The sequence below is a fragment of the Suillus clintonianus genome (genome assembly GCF_016758775.1).
Source record: "Suillus clintonianus strain FC179 chromosome Unknown DEU56scaffold_97, whole genome shotgun sequence".
Classification (NCBI taxonomy): Eukaryota; Fungi; Basidiomycota; class Agaricomycetes; order Boletales; family Suillaceae; genus Suillus; species Suillus clintonianus.
This window is the reverse complement of record NW_024539321.1, coordinates 87,064-101,036: the sequence shown is the minus strand read 5'-3', so window position 1 is coordinate 101,036 and position 13,973 is coordinate 87,064. Positions and strand designations below refer to the sequence as shown.

General features: G+C 49.6%; 5 protein-coding genes across 5 annotated transcripts; 4 read left to right on the top strand and 1 right to left on the bottom strand.

Moving 5' to 3' along the window:
* Positions 1 to 48: 48 nt before the first annotated feature.
* DEU56DRAFT_903984 (uncharacterized protein) lies at positions 49 to 1,487 on the top strand. The gene is made up of 2 exons (XM_041356655.1): positions 49 to 1,300; positions 1,355 to 1,487. The coding sequence occupies exon 1, from the start codon at positions 91 to 93 to the stop codon at positions 1,090 to 1,092; it is 1,002 nt and encodes a 333-aa protein (XP_041204071.1). The 5' UTR covers positions 49 to 90; the 3' UTR covers positions 1,093 to 1,300; positions 1,355 to 1,487.
* A 225-nt stretch (positions 1,488 to 1,712) lies between these two features.
* Positions 1,713 to 3,869, bottom strand: DEU56DRAFT_744538 (serine/threonine protein kinase, negative regulator of sexual conjugation and meiosis; the record flags this gene model as incomplete). Its single annotated transcript, XM_041349081.1, has 2 exons — positions 1,713 to 3,229; positions 3,278 to 3,869. 2 exons carry the CDS (start codon positions 3,867 to 3,869, stop codon positions 1,713 to 1,715), a joined length of 2,109 nt encoding a protein of 702 aa, XP_041204070.1.
* Positions 3,870 to 5,098: 1,229 nt separating this feature from the next.
* Positions 5,099 to 5,964, top strand: DEU56DRAFT_917022 (uncharacterized protein; the record flags this gene model as incomplete). The annotated part of the gene is made up of 2 exons (XM_041357933.1): positions 5,099 to 5,668; positions 5,716 to 5,964. The coding sequence occupies 2 exons, from the start codon at positions 5,099 to 5,101 to the stop codon at positions 5,962 to 5,964; spliced, it is 819 nt and encodes a 272-aa protein (XP_041204069.1).
* A 757-nt stretch (positions 5,965 to 6,721) lies between these two features.
* On the top strand, positions 6,722 to 9,143 carry DEU56DRAFT_893127 (permease for cytosine/purines, uracil, thiamine, allantoin-domain-containing protein; the record flags this gene model as incomplete). The annotated part of the gene is made up of 13 exons (XM_041356340.1): positions 6,722 to 6,802; positions 6,858 to 6,967; positions 7,023 to 7,220; positions 7,267 to 7,352; positions 7,405 to 7,510; positions 7,562 to 7,967; positions 8,036 to 8,071; positions 8,128 to 8,132; positions 8,195 to 8,261; positions 8,315 to 8,452; positions 8,515 to 8,618; positions 8,679 to 8,737; positions 8,790 to 9,143. 13 exons carry the CDS (start codon positions 6,722 to 6,724, stop codon positions 9,029 to 9,031), a joined length of 1,638 nt encoding a protein of 545 aa, XP_041204068.1. The 3' UTR covers positions 9,032 to 9,143.
* A 2,016-nt stretch (positions 9,144 to 11,159) lies between these two features.
* DEU56DRAFT_983568 (permease for cytosine/purines, uracil, thiamine, allantoin-domain-containing protein) lies at positions 11,160 to 13,804 on the top strand (the record flags this gene model as incomplete). The annotated part of the gene is made up of 12 exons (XM_041359958.1): positions 11,160 to 11,240; positions 11,299 to 11,408; positions 11,466 to 11,633; positions 11,686 to 11,795; positions 11,853 to 11,958; positions 12,012 to 12,417; positions 12,479 to 12,580; positions 12,634 to 12,657; positions 12,754 to 12,891; positions 12,945 to 13,018; positions 13,102 to 13,160; positions 13,213 to 13,804. 12 exons carry the CDS (start codon positions 11,160 to 11,162, stop codon positions 13,449 to 13,451), a joined length of 1,617 nt encoding a protein of 538 aa, XP_041204067.1. The 3' UTR covers positions 13,452 to 13,804.
* Between the last annotated feature and the right edge of the window lie 169 nt (positions 13,805 to 13,973).

Here is a 13,973-nt window from a genome sequence, read left to right as displayed (position 1 = left end):
CTACGCGTCGTCCTAAATTGACATAAACCAAATAGGTACAAATAATTTGGTACACCTTTGAAATTTCTAACTCAAACGCGTGCAAAGCAAATGCATAGACTTGCAAGAGCCAGCGTCTCCTCCGCGTTTCGACGACCTCCAACCCACCCCCGTCGCGTATTTCTGTGTAGACCATCAACTTCATCTTTGAGACAGTTCTCCACAGATCCTTCAAATTCTTCTCCACCCAATGCATTGCCAGAATCACAGGTGGAGGCTATTGAGGAGGAAGAGGACAATTATGGATTTCCAGACGTAATGAAACCAGACGCTATTCATGACGATCTTTTAGCCATGGATTTCCCTCCTACCAAACGCACACCACACGCGAACCGCGTCGTCATACGCAGTGTCTATGAACAGCGCATTAACCAAGGGCTAGAAACAAGCAGTCCAGAAAATTCAGAGAACGTTGCCGAAGAAGACGATGCTGACGAGGAAGCTGACGAGGAAGACGAGGTCTCTCCGCTCGCGCACCTCTCTCTCAGCCAGCCAGCTCTCGACAAGCTGTACAAGTTCCAGCTCATTTCTCGCCGCATCACGCAACAGACAGGGAAGGGGAAAATACACCGACAGTATGCACTTGTTGTTGTGGGGAATGGAGATGGGCTGGTGGGATATGGAGAGGGCAAGGACGACGAACTGCCTAGGGCGTCCGACAAGGCATTCGCCGCTGCCGTTCGTAACATGGACTACGTCGAGCGCTTCGAGAAGCGTACGATGTGGACGGACATGGAAACAAAGCTCGGTTCCACGCACATCATCCTACGGCCTCGTCCTGTCGGTTTTGGATTGCGCTGTAACCCGAACGTGCATCAGGTTCTCAAAGCAGCAGGCATCAAGGATGCCAGTGCAAAAGTATGGGGCAGCCGTAATCCACTCAATGTTATCAAGGCGCTGTTCAGGGTGTTGCAGGCTGGGAACGCGCCGTTGGCTATGGGTGATGGATTTGGAGGGAAGGCCAGGAAGCTCGACAAGGGATCTGGACTGCGTAACAAGAGTGCTGTAGAACGCGATCGTGGGCGGAAGCTTGTGGATCTCAGGACGTACTGATTTTGGGGTGCTGTTAGCTTTCATTCCCGTGTTCTGGCGTCCCTGCTTTGTGACACTCCTTTCCGCGGAATAAATTGATTGGTTCCAGTGTGTTCTTTTACTCTACGTTCCTAGAGCCCAGCTACGATCGAGACCCGAGGCGCATCGAAATAACGGTAACCTCAGGAAGGCACTCTTGAGCTGACGTTCGAAATTAAATTCTGTGCTTGTGAGTAAGACAAACTGAAACCTCGAGTGTAATCTTACCAAGTTCGAATGAAAGGTAACTTTATCTTCACCTTCTAGAACGCACCCAGACTCAAGGTATCACATTATTAATTTGCCATAAATGGGTTCAAAGCCAAGGGTAATGGGACGGCGAGCACTGCATGGCACATGCGTGCATGGATTCGTGGATTGCATCAAATTTACAGCAGCATATCGATACATAAGTTTCGTGTACGCCAGGTACTCATATATAATGCCTGGATGATTGCACAACAGTAAATCAAAGAAAAAAAGAAATCGAAATCGAAAGATATGGTAAGATGGGGCCCAAAATGCTAATGTCGTGGCATGAGAAATCGTGAGTAGGTCTGAAGAATGATGATGATGACTGAATGAGAATAAGAAGTCCATAACTACGAGCCTCCAGCTGTAGCGAACAGTTTTCCTGGCGAAAACCAGTGACGTTTTTGACGAGGGCGTGGGGCCTGCTGCCGGCATTGCTCATGTGTTGCGATTACAGCGGGTGGTGGCGGCTCCGGCATGCTGGGTGACGGCGACCGACGTCCCCAGGTTGGACTCGCAGAAAAGAACGTGGAGAAGGGAAACGAATCTGTGAAGGACCCCCTGCGTGAACGCGGCTGCTCTTCCGTGTGGTGCGGCGGCGACGATGAGCGGGGGAATGAGAACCTCCACAGGCTTGAGGACCACCTCTTCTCCTCGCCTGCAGTGGAACGCGGGATCGGGATTGGAGCTGAGGGCGGAGGAGTCGGAAGGGGGGCGTCGATGGAGCGAAATGCATTCATGACAACGGCGGGTACGAGGTGATTCATAGCGGGTACAACTTGGTCACGCCGCCAGGTGGCCAGCGTAGTGTCCTCAGCAACGTGACATGTGGGAGAGAGGTCAAGTTCTAGACCCACAATGCTGGAGGATGAGGTGGAAGGGTATGATGATGGTGAATAGTCTGTTTCTGTATAATCCCATGCGGAATCCATCCGCTGGCTTTCAGGTGTAGAATAAGCGCCTAGGTCAACCGAAGAAGGCATTCCAGAATTGGTCCAAGGCAAAGACAGCTTCGAAACCGAGGGGGGAGTGGGAAGGAAAAAACAGGAGGAGAACGGCGTCGAACTTTCGACAGCAGTGTGCATAGAGGAAAAGGTGGAACGTGTTTCACTGCTACCAGTGAAAAATATACGACGCCCGCACACTGTGTTGATTTTGAGACCCTTGGCGGGAATTGGCGTGGGCCGACTGCACATCACACCGTCAGGAGTGGCGGGAGCGGAGGGTAACGAGCTAGAAACAGGAGATTGGGGTGAGTATGTCGATGGTGGAGTACGAGGGGACTCGTAGATTTTGAGCGGCTCAATCAAAGACGGTGATGGCGACCGAATAGATGATTCGATTGCCCAGGTCGCATTGCACGACGAATACTGCTCCCAGGCCGGATTTTGAACAGAAAGCCTCGTAAAGTCCATCTCCGTATCCGAATCTTTACTCCAAAAGGACTTGAGCTCATCTTGAGCCTCCACAGGTTCCTCATGATTGGAGGAGTCACTGTCGCTCTCAAGGTCCACATCGATCTCCCAGGCACAACGGGCCATGCTGCCTTCAAATATTACGCCCTCGGCGTAGAAGTGTTCCACATCCTGTATCGCCACGCGGACCTCTGCAAGCGTGAGGCGGTGCCTCCAATCCACTTCCAACATGCGGCACAGGATCTCGTTCACCTCGGGTGAAATAGGGAGGACGGTTGGCAAGAAGTTAGCCGGATCCTGCAAATACGCTTGGAACGTGGGGTCTGATGATGACGCCGACTTCCACGGATTCCGACCGGTCGCGAGGTTGAGCAGAATTATAGCTAACGACCAAATATCGTTGAACAGAGGTGAATACGAGCCTGTCGGAGCGAATTCCCCTCCTTGACATTCTAAAATAGAGATCGGTATACGCGACGGTTGAAACGTAAAATAATTACCTGGACTCATATGATATACGCTGCCCGTCCTGAATTCCTCGCTAAACCTGTCAGTCGTAGCAAGGCCGAAATCAGTGATTGCGACTCGCATGCCACCGTCGAAGCACAGGACATTCTCTGGCTTGAGGTCGCGGTGGTAAATGCCAAGTGAATGACAGTACTCGACAGCGTCAAGGAGCTGCAAAAATATGTGCTTGATGAGGTGGTCATGACCCAGATAGCGGCAGTTGTGCAATATCTGGGAGAAAAGGTCGCCGTCACTCGCATAATCCATAATAATGTAGGTGTAGTTGCCCTCCTCAACCACCCTGTGCAGGGTAACCACATTCGGATGCGCTGAAGCGAGGCGATGGAGAGCAATCTCACGTATGTGAAGCTGACGCTGCCGAGTGCTGTGGTGAATGTGGGAGCTTATGAGGCACTTGACGGCGTAGGAGGTGAGTAGGGGATCACGGGTGTCAACAGCACGATAGACAACACCATAACCACCAACGCCCAGCACTTCTACGAGCTCTAGGGTATTGTTGTCGATGACAGTGCCGAGAGCAGGAGGAGGGGGAGTGTTCGCAGAGGAGGCTTGCTTGGACGGCATCCTGGCCGAAAACGCTTCTACAACAAAGGGAGAGTGGTGAGGGAGGAGGAACGTCCTAATGGACTTGAATGGAAGGGCCGGGGGCTAGGAACGTTACGGGGAGAGGTAAACGGGAGAGGCGAAGAGTAATGATGGATGAGCGGCAATTTAAATGGCTGACGTCTGTTTGCGGCGTGTTCAGCATGAGGCCGCGCCTGGTGTGGTGGTCGTGATTGACGAAGGGGGCGCAACATTCAGATCCCCCTGCGATAATGACATGCTTGGCTTTACGGTTCTGTCATAATCCGAGCCCGCATACCATTAGCAGCTCATTTCATTTTGCGTATGTCTCGGGTACCCCTAAATGGAAAAGGCGCAGGACGATACGAGAACTATTACCGCATCGAGAGAGAAAGTGATCGATTCCGACACCGCTTTCAAAAGAGGAGTTGCTTGCTTAGGAATCCGACGCGGAACAAATGTCTAACTTGTCAGCATCGAATGCAGTCTTTGAAAGTCAGCCTGCTTGCGGTTCTTTGGTCTCGACGTCTGGAACCCTTGAGACCAGTGAAACTTTTGTCAAACTTCTATGAGAAATTTCCGCACCGTTGCATCTATGTTCCACGGCCGAATTCTAGGGCGGGGGGCCGCCGCGGGTGTAGAAATACCCATATCATATCAAAGGGCTGAGGGATTGGATAACGTGCTGACCAATACCAGAATAATGGGGCTATGACAGAATCATTCCGATGCCATGAGCGGGAGACGATCATTACAGATTCGTCTGACATAATGATTCGATGTGAATGAAAAGACGATTGGCACGGAAGGGGGTTAGCTCAGAGCTGCGGTTGAAGCACGACAAAGTGCTGCGTTCTGACGTTAGCAGAGGAAGTTCTGATGCAATGACCATACGTTCTAAACGTTTTGGCAGATAGCCACTGCTTCGTTGAAACATCGTTTGGGGAGTTGGCCAACATTGGTTCAGGACACGATGATGTCGCGTGCAGGTCTAAACCAAGAAGACTAAAAGCACGTGAGCAGAACGCGACGCGTTGTGGCAAATCGGAACATCGGAGTTCTAATAAACACGCGTCCATTTTAAAGAGAGTTTACCGAACACGCATGAACAACTTGTTGTGTTGAGCAGTCACATCCACGCGCATCAGCCTACACTGCCTACACACCGTCCCTAGCGCCATTTCCCGATTCACTGCATTCTTCTTGCCTCATTGCTCATTCAAATCTCAATGTCCGTTCGCTCTTTCACAGTCTTCCAGGACACTCCAACCGAGATTCAGAAGATCACTCATGTTAGCGATAAAAATCTCGTCATAACAACTGCTGCGGATGCTGCTGCCACATTGCTATCAACCCTTGCCGCTATCGAGAAGGAGAACCTTCATCCGCTTACCGGCGAACGCGCTGCCCAAGCCACGGCTAATGCATCCAAGAAGCGCAAGACAGCAGTTCTGGTCACAAAAGTCGTAGCTCCTCCGCTATCTTCCAAGAAGCAGAAAGAAGTAAAGTCAGAGCCGAAGAAATCGCGTAAATCGTCTAGTGGCAAGAAAAGTGATGGGCGGAAAAAAATTCCTAGAGGCTCACGCCCTCAACGCAACGCTTCCCCTTTGCCAAGAGTTGATGAGGAACAGGAGCTTTCAACTGCGACTCCAATGAAGCGAGACCCCACTCGTCTTATCATTTCCCAGGCCAATATAGATTCCAAGTGTTATGAGCTTACCGTCTCACCATTGGCAGACGTTTCTGAAGCATATGATACCGCTACGGAAACCTCTGACCAAGAGTCTGTATTTGACAAAGTTCGTACATCCTTTTCTCTGTTTGCACCGATTGATCCTGGTTCCAGGAACAGTCTGTGGAACCTGAAATTCGCGACTACTTCTCGCCCCCACTATCGCACGCCTCGTTACCATCTGAGCAAGCGGAAGCTACTCCTCTTGCTTCAAGGACAGCTTCCCATACCGAATTCTCCACTCCAGAACGCAAACAGATCTACTCGGCATTTACCTTTTCATCTCCGTCGCCTTCATCGAAACGTTTTAAGGAAGCTCAGTCATCCCCCCAGAACAAGACCAACGCCTCCCACTCAGAATAATACTTGTCGTATACCCCGTCGTGAGCCCTTTGAGCTGCTACTAGTGACACCTGCACACGTACAATTTACTATCACATCTTACCCAAATCTCATTTTCACACTCATCATCAACCTTCATCCCAGAGCGGCTACCTGCTTTTCCTTCTTGTGCATAACAATTATTTTTTTCTATTTATGAATTCCATCATCACCAACATCACTACCTATGGGTTACATCAGGCTACATCTCGCTTGCTATGCTCCAATCTGGTTCACTCGCTTCGGTTTGCTTATTGCTTTGTGCTCCCAGAGTATCCGCATTGTTGGACTTCTCAAGCATTTATGTATTACGCACCTCGCATCAATCTATCTTCAATTCAAGAGATCGCCGAAGAGTCTCGATACGTCTCGTTTCACTTGAATTTAGTCGCGTGCACACAAGCTCACTGGATCCTCAGACTTGCCTCAGGCATAAAGTCCTCAGAAAAGAAGACTCCTTGCCAAGATGTATTTTTGGCACAAGAGGTAACGTGAGATTAAACCCATGATGGGAACAGTTATCTAGATATCACAACCGAGTCCCAACCATGACTTGGCGGAGCGATAGGCATATCATAAGCCCCACATCTATTTTCCATCTACCAGGTCCAGGTGCACTCTATGTAAAGGTCATGGCGGGAATTCCTTGACAAACTTGAGCGATAAGCATAGAAAGCAGACAGTTAAAGAACTGCGAGTCGTGGACAATCATAGCGCCCTCCCACCAGTTGAATTTGCCATGGGCTTGATCAACAGGATCATCCAAAGCCTCGAAGTCACTCATGAGCCCAATCTCACGCTCACCGAGCAGCTCATTACCGTGAGTATCCACTACGAATGTAATCTTTCGTTTGTTAATATAACCTGCTCCACAGAACGAAGATTTGCTGCCTGTCGAACCAGATAAACGAACATGGCGCGGATACAACTACGTTGCATTCTGGATAGCAGACATGTTTAATATAAACATGTGGGTGATCGTATCGTACGCCCCACCGCCATTATGATATCATTGGCCTGTGTTGAATGAAATCTCCTAGCTCCATGATACAACTAGGAATGTCGTGGTGGCAAGCCTGGATATGCGTATGGCTGGGTTACAGCATTACCACGCCTTTCCTTGTCCTGAATGCGCGTCCTGGGGCCATTTTCCATGTGACATTCCCAATCGTGAACCGTACGAGCTTCGGGATGTTTGGGAGCCTGTGGTGTGTATTTAATCGCGCTGCTATGGCATGGTGCGTGTTCCTACCTTCACAGTGACGCATGAGCTAAGCAGCACAGTATATGGTATGGTGTTCAAGCTAGCCTGGGCGGTTCCTGTATGCTCGTAATGCTCAGAGCAATTTGGCCTAGCATAAACGACCTGCGTACGTTGCAGTTCGCATCTCATATTTATATCCAGCTGACACTGAGCAATAGCAAATTCAATGCCCGCGTCCTCTGGGACAAACACTCGAGATTTCTTGTGCTTCTTCCTCTTCTGGCTCATTTCACTGCCGGTCATTTGGTTTCCTGTGCACAAGGTGTAAGTACGTTTGTCTGTTCACGAATATGGTCACAACGCGACCTTCCTCAGCCGCCACTTCTTCCTCGTGATGCCCATCCTGATGCCCATAGCCTCAATCACATTCCTCATATGGTGCGTCGTGAAAGCTGACGGAATCGGCCCAATCGTACACCAACCTTCCACACTGCACGGATCAAAGCTGGGCTGGGCTATGGTAGTCAGTTCTATGTCATGCATCAGCAATAAGGTGACACTTGTCACAAACGCACCGGACTTCGCCTCCCGCGCTCGCACCCCATCGGCCGCGCTATACCCACAATTGTTTACGTTTCCTCTAACTGCCTCGTTTGTGTGTTTGATCGGAATCCTCGTGAGCTCGTCATCGCAGGCAATTTACGGGATCGCCATCTGGTCGCCCATTGAACTCCTGGGAAATTTCTTGAATGACAATCCATCGAAAGCCTCAAGATTCGGGGTGTGTAGATGTGATGTCGGAGAATTTGGGTGCATGTCTGACGCGCTATCACGTCTTCCCCTTCGCAGGTATGGTTTATCTCGGCGTCATTCATGCTTGCACAGGTAACATCGCTTATTTTCTTCGGTGCTGGTCGCGATCCTGATACTCTTTCTTCCAGATGGGGTGTGTCAAATATAACATGTGCAGCGCAGTCCCCAAGGCTTAAGCTAATATCGATTTCCAAGCACGAATATCTCTGCGAACTCGGTGTCGGCAGGATGCGATCTGACCGCACTGTTCCCTCGTTTTATTGTATGCATTTCAAATGTATGCACAGGACTGATAAACTTAAGATCCAACTACAGAATATCCGACGTGGCGGGTATATTGCTGCTACCGTCGGCCTCGCCATGTGTCCATGGAACATCCTGAAAAACAGTAACGAGTTTACCTCTTACCTCTCTGCATATTCAGTATTCCTAAGCTCCATTGCTGGGGTAATGGTATGTAGGCAAATCTGCGTTCTACGATGATTAATTGCAGCATTCTGAGCGTGTTGGTGTAGGTGACGGAATACTACATTGTCCGCAAGGGTCATTATAACGTGAAGGACCTTTATAATACCGAGAAGGGCAGCTGGTACTGGTACACGTATGGGATTAACTTCCGGTGAGTGTCTCAATGAGCTTGAAGCGTTTTAAATACCCTGACAAGTTCAATGAAATCAAGGGCATACGCCGCGTATATCGCCGGAATCCTTATCAATGTTGTCGGTTTCGCTGGAGCTAGTGAGTTGACTCCACAATCACGAAGCGCCGACCCTGAGTTGTTGTTTTCCAGCTGGGCGGACAGTCCCTCTAGCAGCTACCCGGATATACGAGTTGTCGTTCTTTACGGGCTTTGGGGTTTCTTCAGTCGTCTATTGGGCGCTAAACCGCGTATTCCCCGTTGTCGGCGCTGCGGACATGTTCAAGGAGATCGACGTGTCTGGTTATGAATGTCAGGCAGGTGATTCGCGGGATGTTGAGGAAATGGACATAGATTCGAAGGACGTGGGATCAGAGACTGCGAGCGAAAGATGAGAAGGAAAGCCAAGAGGAAACAATGGCGAGAGGGTAATGTCATTGTTAATTACCACAAAGGTAGTACACCTCGTCATATTTTGTTGGTTCACGAAAGCTTCTAGCTGCACTGGTCTCTGCCAAGAAACCGGAATTCTCGAAAGTGTCTGTCCGTCCGTCCAGGTAGTCCGTACCTTCCTTGCAAGGCTTCTTGCCCTCAAAACATCCCCCAGACCATACTGAAGTGAAGGTACCATTTATTTGACAAACTTTAGCCCCCGGTATGGAAATCTCATCAACGGGACCACTGCGATGCCTGCCCTCCACTTTGGTTCGACACCTCGAAACCTCAAATTCTCCGTTACCACCAGCATTGACACATGCTACAAAATAACCTACCGTCAGTACATCGACCCAGAGTAGAGTGTCATAACTGGAAGTTCGGGATGGTATCGCAGACTCAAGGATGCAGCCTCCAACCAGCAGCCTCCCTGGACTCGCATCAAGCAGACCACCCAACAACCCCACCGATTCTAGATGAGGGTTCAACAGGTCGAAGATTACTTGCAATGACGTCGCCCGTAAGTTCTTGAAACATAACGCAGCTGCTGGCATACGTATACAGCGATACAAGTTAACAATAGTGTCAAGACTCGACGAGGTGTTGATCCCCGCATCCTCTGCTAACGCTCTCGATGTACGTTCCTGTGCCCGTCTGGTCCCGCTCACTGGTCCCACTCAAGTTCTTCTTGCATCTGCATCTGAGCTGCAGACTAGATGGTTGTGTGTAGCTTGTCAGTTATACCGGGTCCAGTTTCAAGTTGGAATCATGGCAACGAGACTTAAACTGTCTGAAGTCTGAGACAATAGGAAATGATTAGGTTCATAGTCTGGTAAGTCATGGAACAGGTTTGAAACCATTGACTCGGAGAGTCGGATGTGATTGGAAATGTTCTAGAGTGAAAAGTCGCTGACTCAGCGATTGTTTGGATCCAAAGCTTTTGCCAAACAACAGCATGCAAACTTTCGGAGTCCGTGCCCTTCACCTAGTGTTTCTAGTTCTAGCTATCGTAACTTGACTTCAACGCCAGCTGCGTGACCAGTGACCATACCCATTAAACATTTGTCTGGTGACCACACCTTGTCCACCCGTCCCACGCTGCTTTCTTTCGGACTCAGTGCTAATGCGAATACCCAATATACCATACAGAACATGAGGTCTTCAGCTCCGGCGTGCTACTCTTCTAGTCGAAGTCGCTACCGGGTGCTCTCAGCACAGGACTCGCAGTCTCGCACATACACAGAGACTCTTATGAAATACAGATTTCAATATCTCACCTCTCAACGAAGATACAGTCCACGATTCCGTGCCAATTTACAATATTAATGTTCTTCGGGTGCCCAACGATAATAAGTATGCAATGCATGCCGCGACTTACGGTTTCTCCGTTTCGGTCATGTGGTAGGAGCCGATGTAAGGGCGTGATATGGCACAAGCGCCAACGGATGAGCGGAGACTCATACTTTGCACGCACGCAGAGCTTCGTCTTTGTTGTCAACGAAGAGCAGGATTCGTTCCAAGTGCAACTACAATTACTTTCATTCATTTCTCAGACTCGCGAAATCATTGGCAAACTCGATGACACCGCTACAGATGCCTCAGATTAATTAGAGTCTGTATTCGACAATGTTCGTATATCCTTCTCTCTGTGCTCTGGCATTGATTAACCCTGATTTCAGTAACAGTTTGTTGAACCTGAAATCCGCGACAACTTTTCTCATTAACCGCGCGCCTCGTGACCATCTGGGCAGGCGGAAGGTACTCCCCGTTTCCGTCGCCTTCATCCAAACCTTGTAGGGACACTCAGTCATCTTCTACGAGCCAATCCGAGGCTTCCCACCCGGAACGATACTTGTCATGACACCCCGCTATTCTTGACCAAGAGGGACACGTGCCCCAGCACCTCCCAGTCACAAACTGACGACTTTGACTTGGCTCAGCCCTCAGAGATAGGCACATCACGAGCCCAACGTCTATTTTTTTTTATCTACCGGTTGCGTCAAGGGGAATTTCTTGATAAACATAAGAGATAAGGATTGAAAGCAGACAGTCAAAGGGCGCCCTCCTTTCCCACCAGTTGAACTTGCCATGGGCTTCGTCAACCGGATCATCCAAAGCCTCGAAGTCACTCATAACCCTAATCTCACGCTCATCGAGCAGCTCATTGCCGTGAGTATCCACGACAGATTCAATCTTTTATATGCTAACGTAAACTGCCTTATGATAGAATGACGATTTGTTGCCTGTCGAGCCAGAGAAACGCACATGGCGTGCGTACAACTATGTTGCCTTCTGGGTAGCAGACATGTTTAATATAAACATGTGGATGATCGTATCGTACGTTCACTGCCGTTATTGTAATATCGTTGGTCTGTGTTAAATCAAAACTTCAAGCTCCATGATCCAGCTAGGGATGTCGTGGTGGCAAGCCTGGATATGCGTGTGGCTGGGCCAGGGCATCGCCACGCCTTTCCTTGTCCTGAATGCGCGTCCTGGGGCCATTTTTCACGTAACGTTCCCAATCGTGAATCGCACGAGTTTCGGGATGTTCGGGAGCTTGTGGTGTGTCTTTAATCGTGCTGTTATGTCATGGTGCGTGCTCCTGCCCTCACAGTAACGCGCGAGCTAAGCAGCACAGCATATGGTATGGCGTCCAGGCAAGCATCGGTGGTTCCTGTGTGCTCGTAATGCTCAGAGCAATGTGGCCTAGCATAGACGACCTGCGTGCGTTGCACCTCTCATTTACTGCGGTATCAATATCCAGCTGAGGCTGAGTGATAGCAAATTCAATGCCCGCGTCCTCTGGAACGAACACTCGAGATTACCTGTGCTTCTTCCTCTTCTGGCTCATTTCCCTACCGGTCATTTGGCTTCCTGTGCACAAGGTGTAAGTACGTTCATCGCTTCCTACAAAGGTGGTCATAAAGTTATCTTCCTCAGCCGCCACTTCTTCCTTGTGACGCCCATCCTGATGCCCATAGCCTCGATGACGTTTCTCATATGGTGCATCGTGAAAGCTCACGGAATTGGCCCGATCGTGCACCAATCCTCCACGTTGCACGGATCAAAGCTGGGTTGGGCCATGGTGGTCGGTACTATGTCATGTGTCAGTAACAAGGTGACGCTTGTCACAAACGCACCAGACTTCGCCTCCCGCGCTCGCACCCCGTCGGCCGCGCTATACCCGCAATTGTTTGCGAGTCCTCTAACCGCGTCTTTTGTGTGTTTGATTGGAATCCTTGTGAGCTCTTCATCGCAGGCAATTTACGGGAGAGCCATCTGGTCTCCCATTGAACTTCTGGGAAACTTCTTATATGACAATCCATCGAAAGCCACGAGATTTGGGGTGTGTGATTATGATGAGTTGGGTGTATGTCTGACGCGTTATCATGTCCTCCCGTTGGCAGGTATGGTTCATTTCGGCGTCATTTGTGATTGCACAGGTGAAGTTGCATGTTTCCGTTTCCTTCGCTGTTGGTTGCAATCGTGATGCTTCTTTCCTAGATGGGGTGCGTCAACTAACATATCCAGAGTGGTCCTTTAACTGACAATGGTTCCCAAGCACGAACATTTCCGCGAACTCAGTGTCAGCAGGATGCGACTTGACCGCACTGTTTCCTCGTTTCATCGTATGCATATCCGCCGTACGAACGAAGCGGACATACTTAAGATCTGACTGCAGAACATCCGACGCGGGGGGTATATCGCTGCTACCGTCGGTCTGGTCATGTGTCCATGGAACCTTCTGAAGACTAGCAATGAGTTTACCTCTTATCTATCTGCATATTCAGTGTTCCTGAGCTCCATTGCTGGTGTGATGGTATGTAGGCAATTCTGCGAGATGTTTTCAGCATTCTGATCCAGTCGATGTAGGTGACGGAATACTATGTTGTCCGCAAGGGTCATTATAACGTAAAGGACCTTTATAACACCAGGAAGGACAGCTGGTACTAGTATACATATGGGATCAACTTCCGGTGAGAGTCTCAATGGGCTTGAAGCGTTCAAAATTTTGACAACTGCCATCAAGGGCATACACCGCGTATATTGCCGGAATTCTGATCAACGCTGTCGGTTTCGCTGGAGCCAGTAAGCGAACCCCACAATCGCGATGCTTCGATACTGAGCTGGTATTTTCCAGCCGGGCGGGAAGTCCCCTTGGTGGCCACCCGGATATACGAGTTGTCATTCGTTACGGGCTTTGGAGTTTCTGCAGTCGTCTATTGGGCGCTAAATCGTGTTTTCCCAGTGGTCGGCGCTGCTGACACGTTCGAGGAGATTGACGTGTCTCAGTATGAACTTAAGGCAAATGGGTCGCAGGATATTGAGGAAATGGACATAGATACGAAGGACGCGGGATCAGAGACCGCGAGCGAATGATAAGGAGGCAACTCAAAAGGAAACTTGATGAAGTTCACCCTTTCGTTGAGACAGAATGTCGTCCGGAGGCACTCAATCACCAATATGCCGACTCGCGTAGGCCTATGGGAGTTTTCTGTGTCGATAGTAGTATTTCAGGGTCAACAATTGTTAGAGATATGCATAACAAGTCCCGTCTGTATTATACTAACGAGCATCCGTGGTGTCTGGCGGTGTTGACTTCCACTCCCGACTCAAACTGAACACAAAACCCTCGCTCATCGTTGTCCGCAAATTCGCCTAGTAAGCTCTTAGCTCCTGCCTGACACAAGTGATGTCGTCGTGCACCAAGCACTCTATTCGTCAAGTCCCTCTTGATCATATGATAAATCAAGTGATAGCCTAGCTAGGAGGTACCGTCGGTTTTCAATCTCCGCTCGCCCGACCGTTTCCAAATTTTGGAAGAAACTCGACTACCAGTCAACTACCAGTGTGCACTCTTTGCAATTTACCGTCACGCATACGCGCTTTGACATCTGAATC

Excerpts from the sequence above, each read along its gene's own strand:
- DEU56DRAFT_903984 (XM_041356655.1), top strand. The coding sequence starts at position 91 with ATGCATAGACTTGCAAGAGCCAGCGTCTCCTCCGCGTTTCGACGACCT.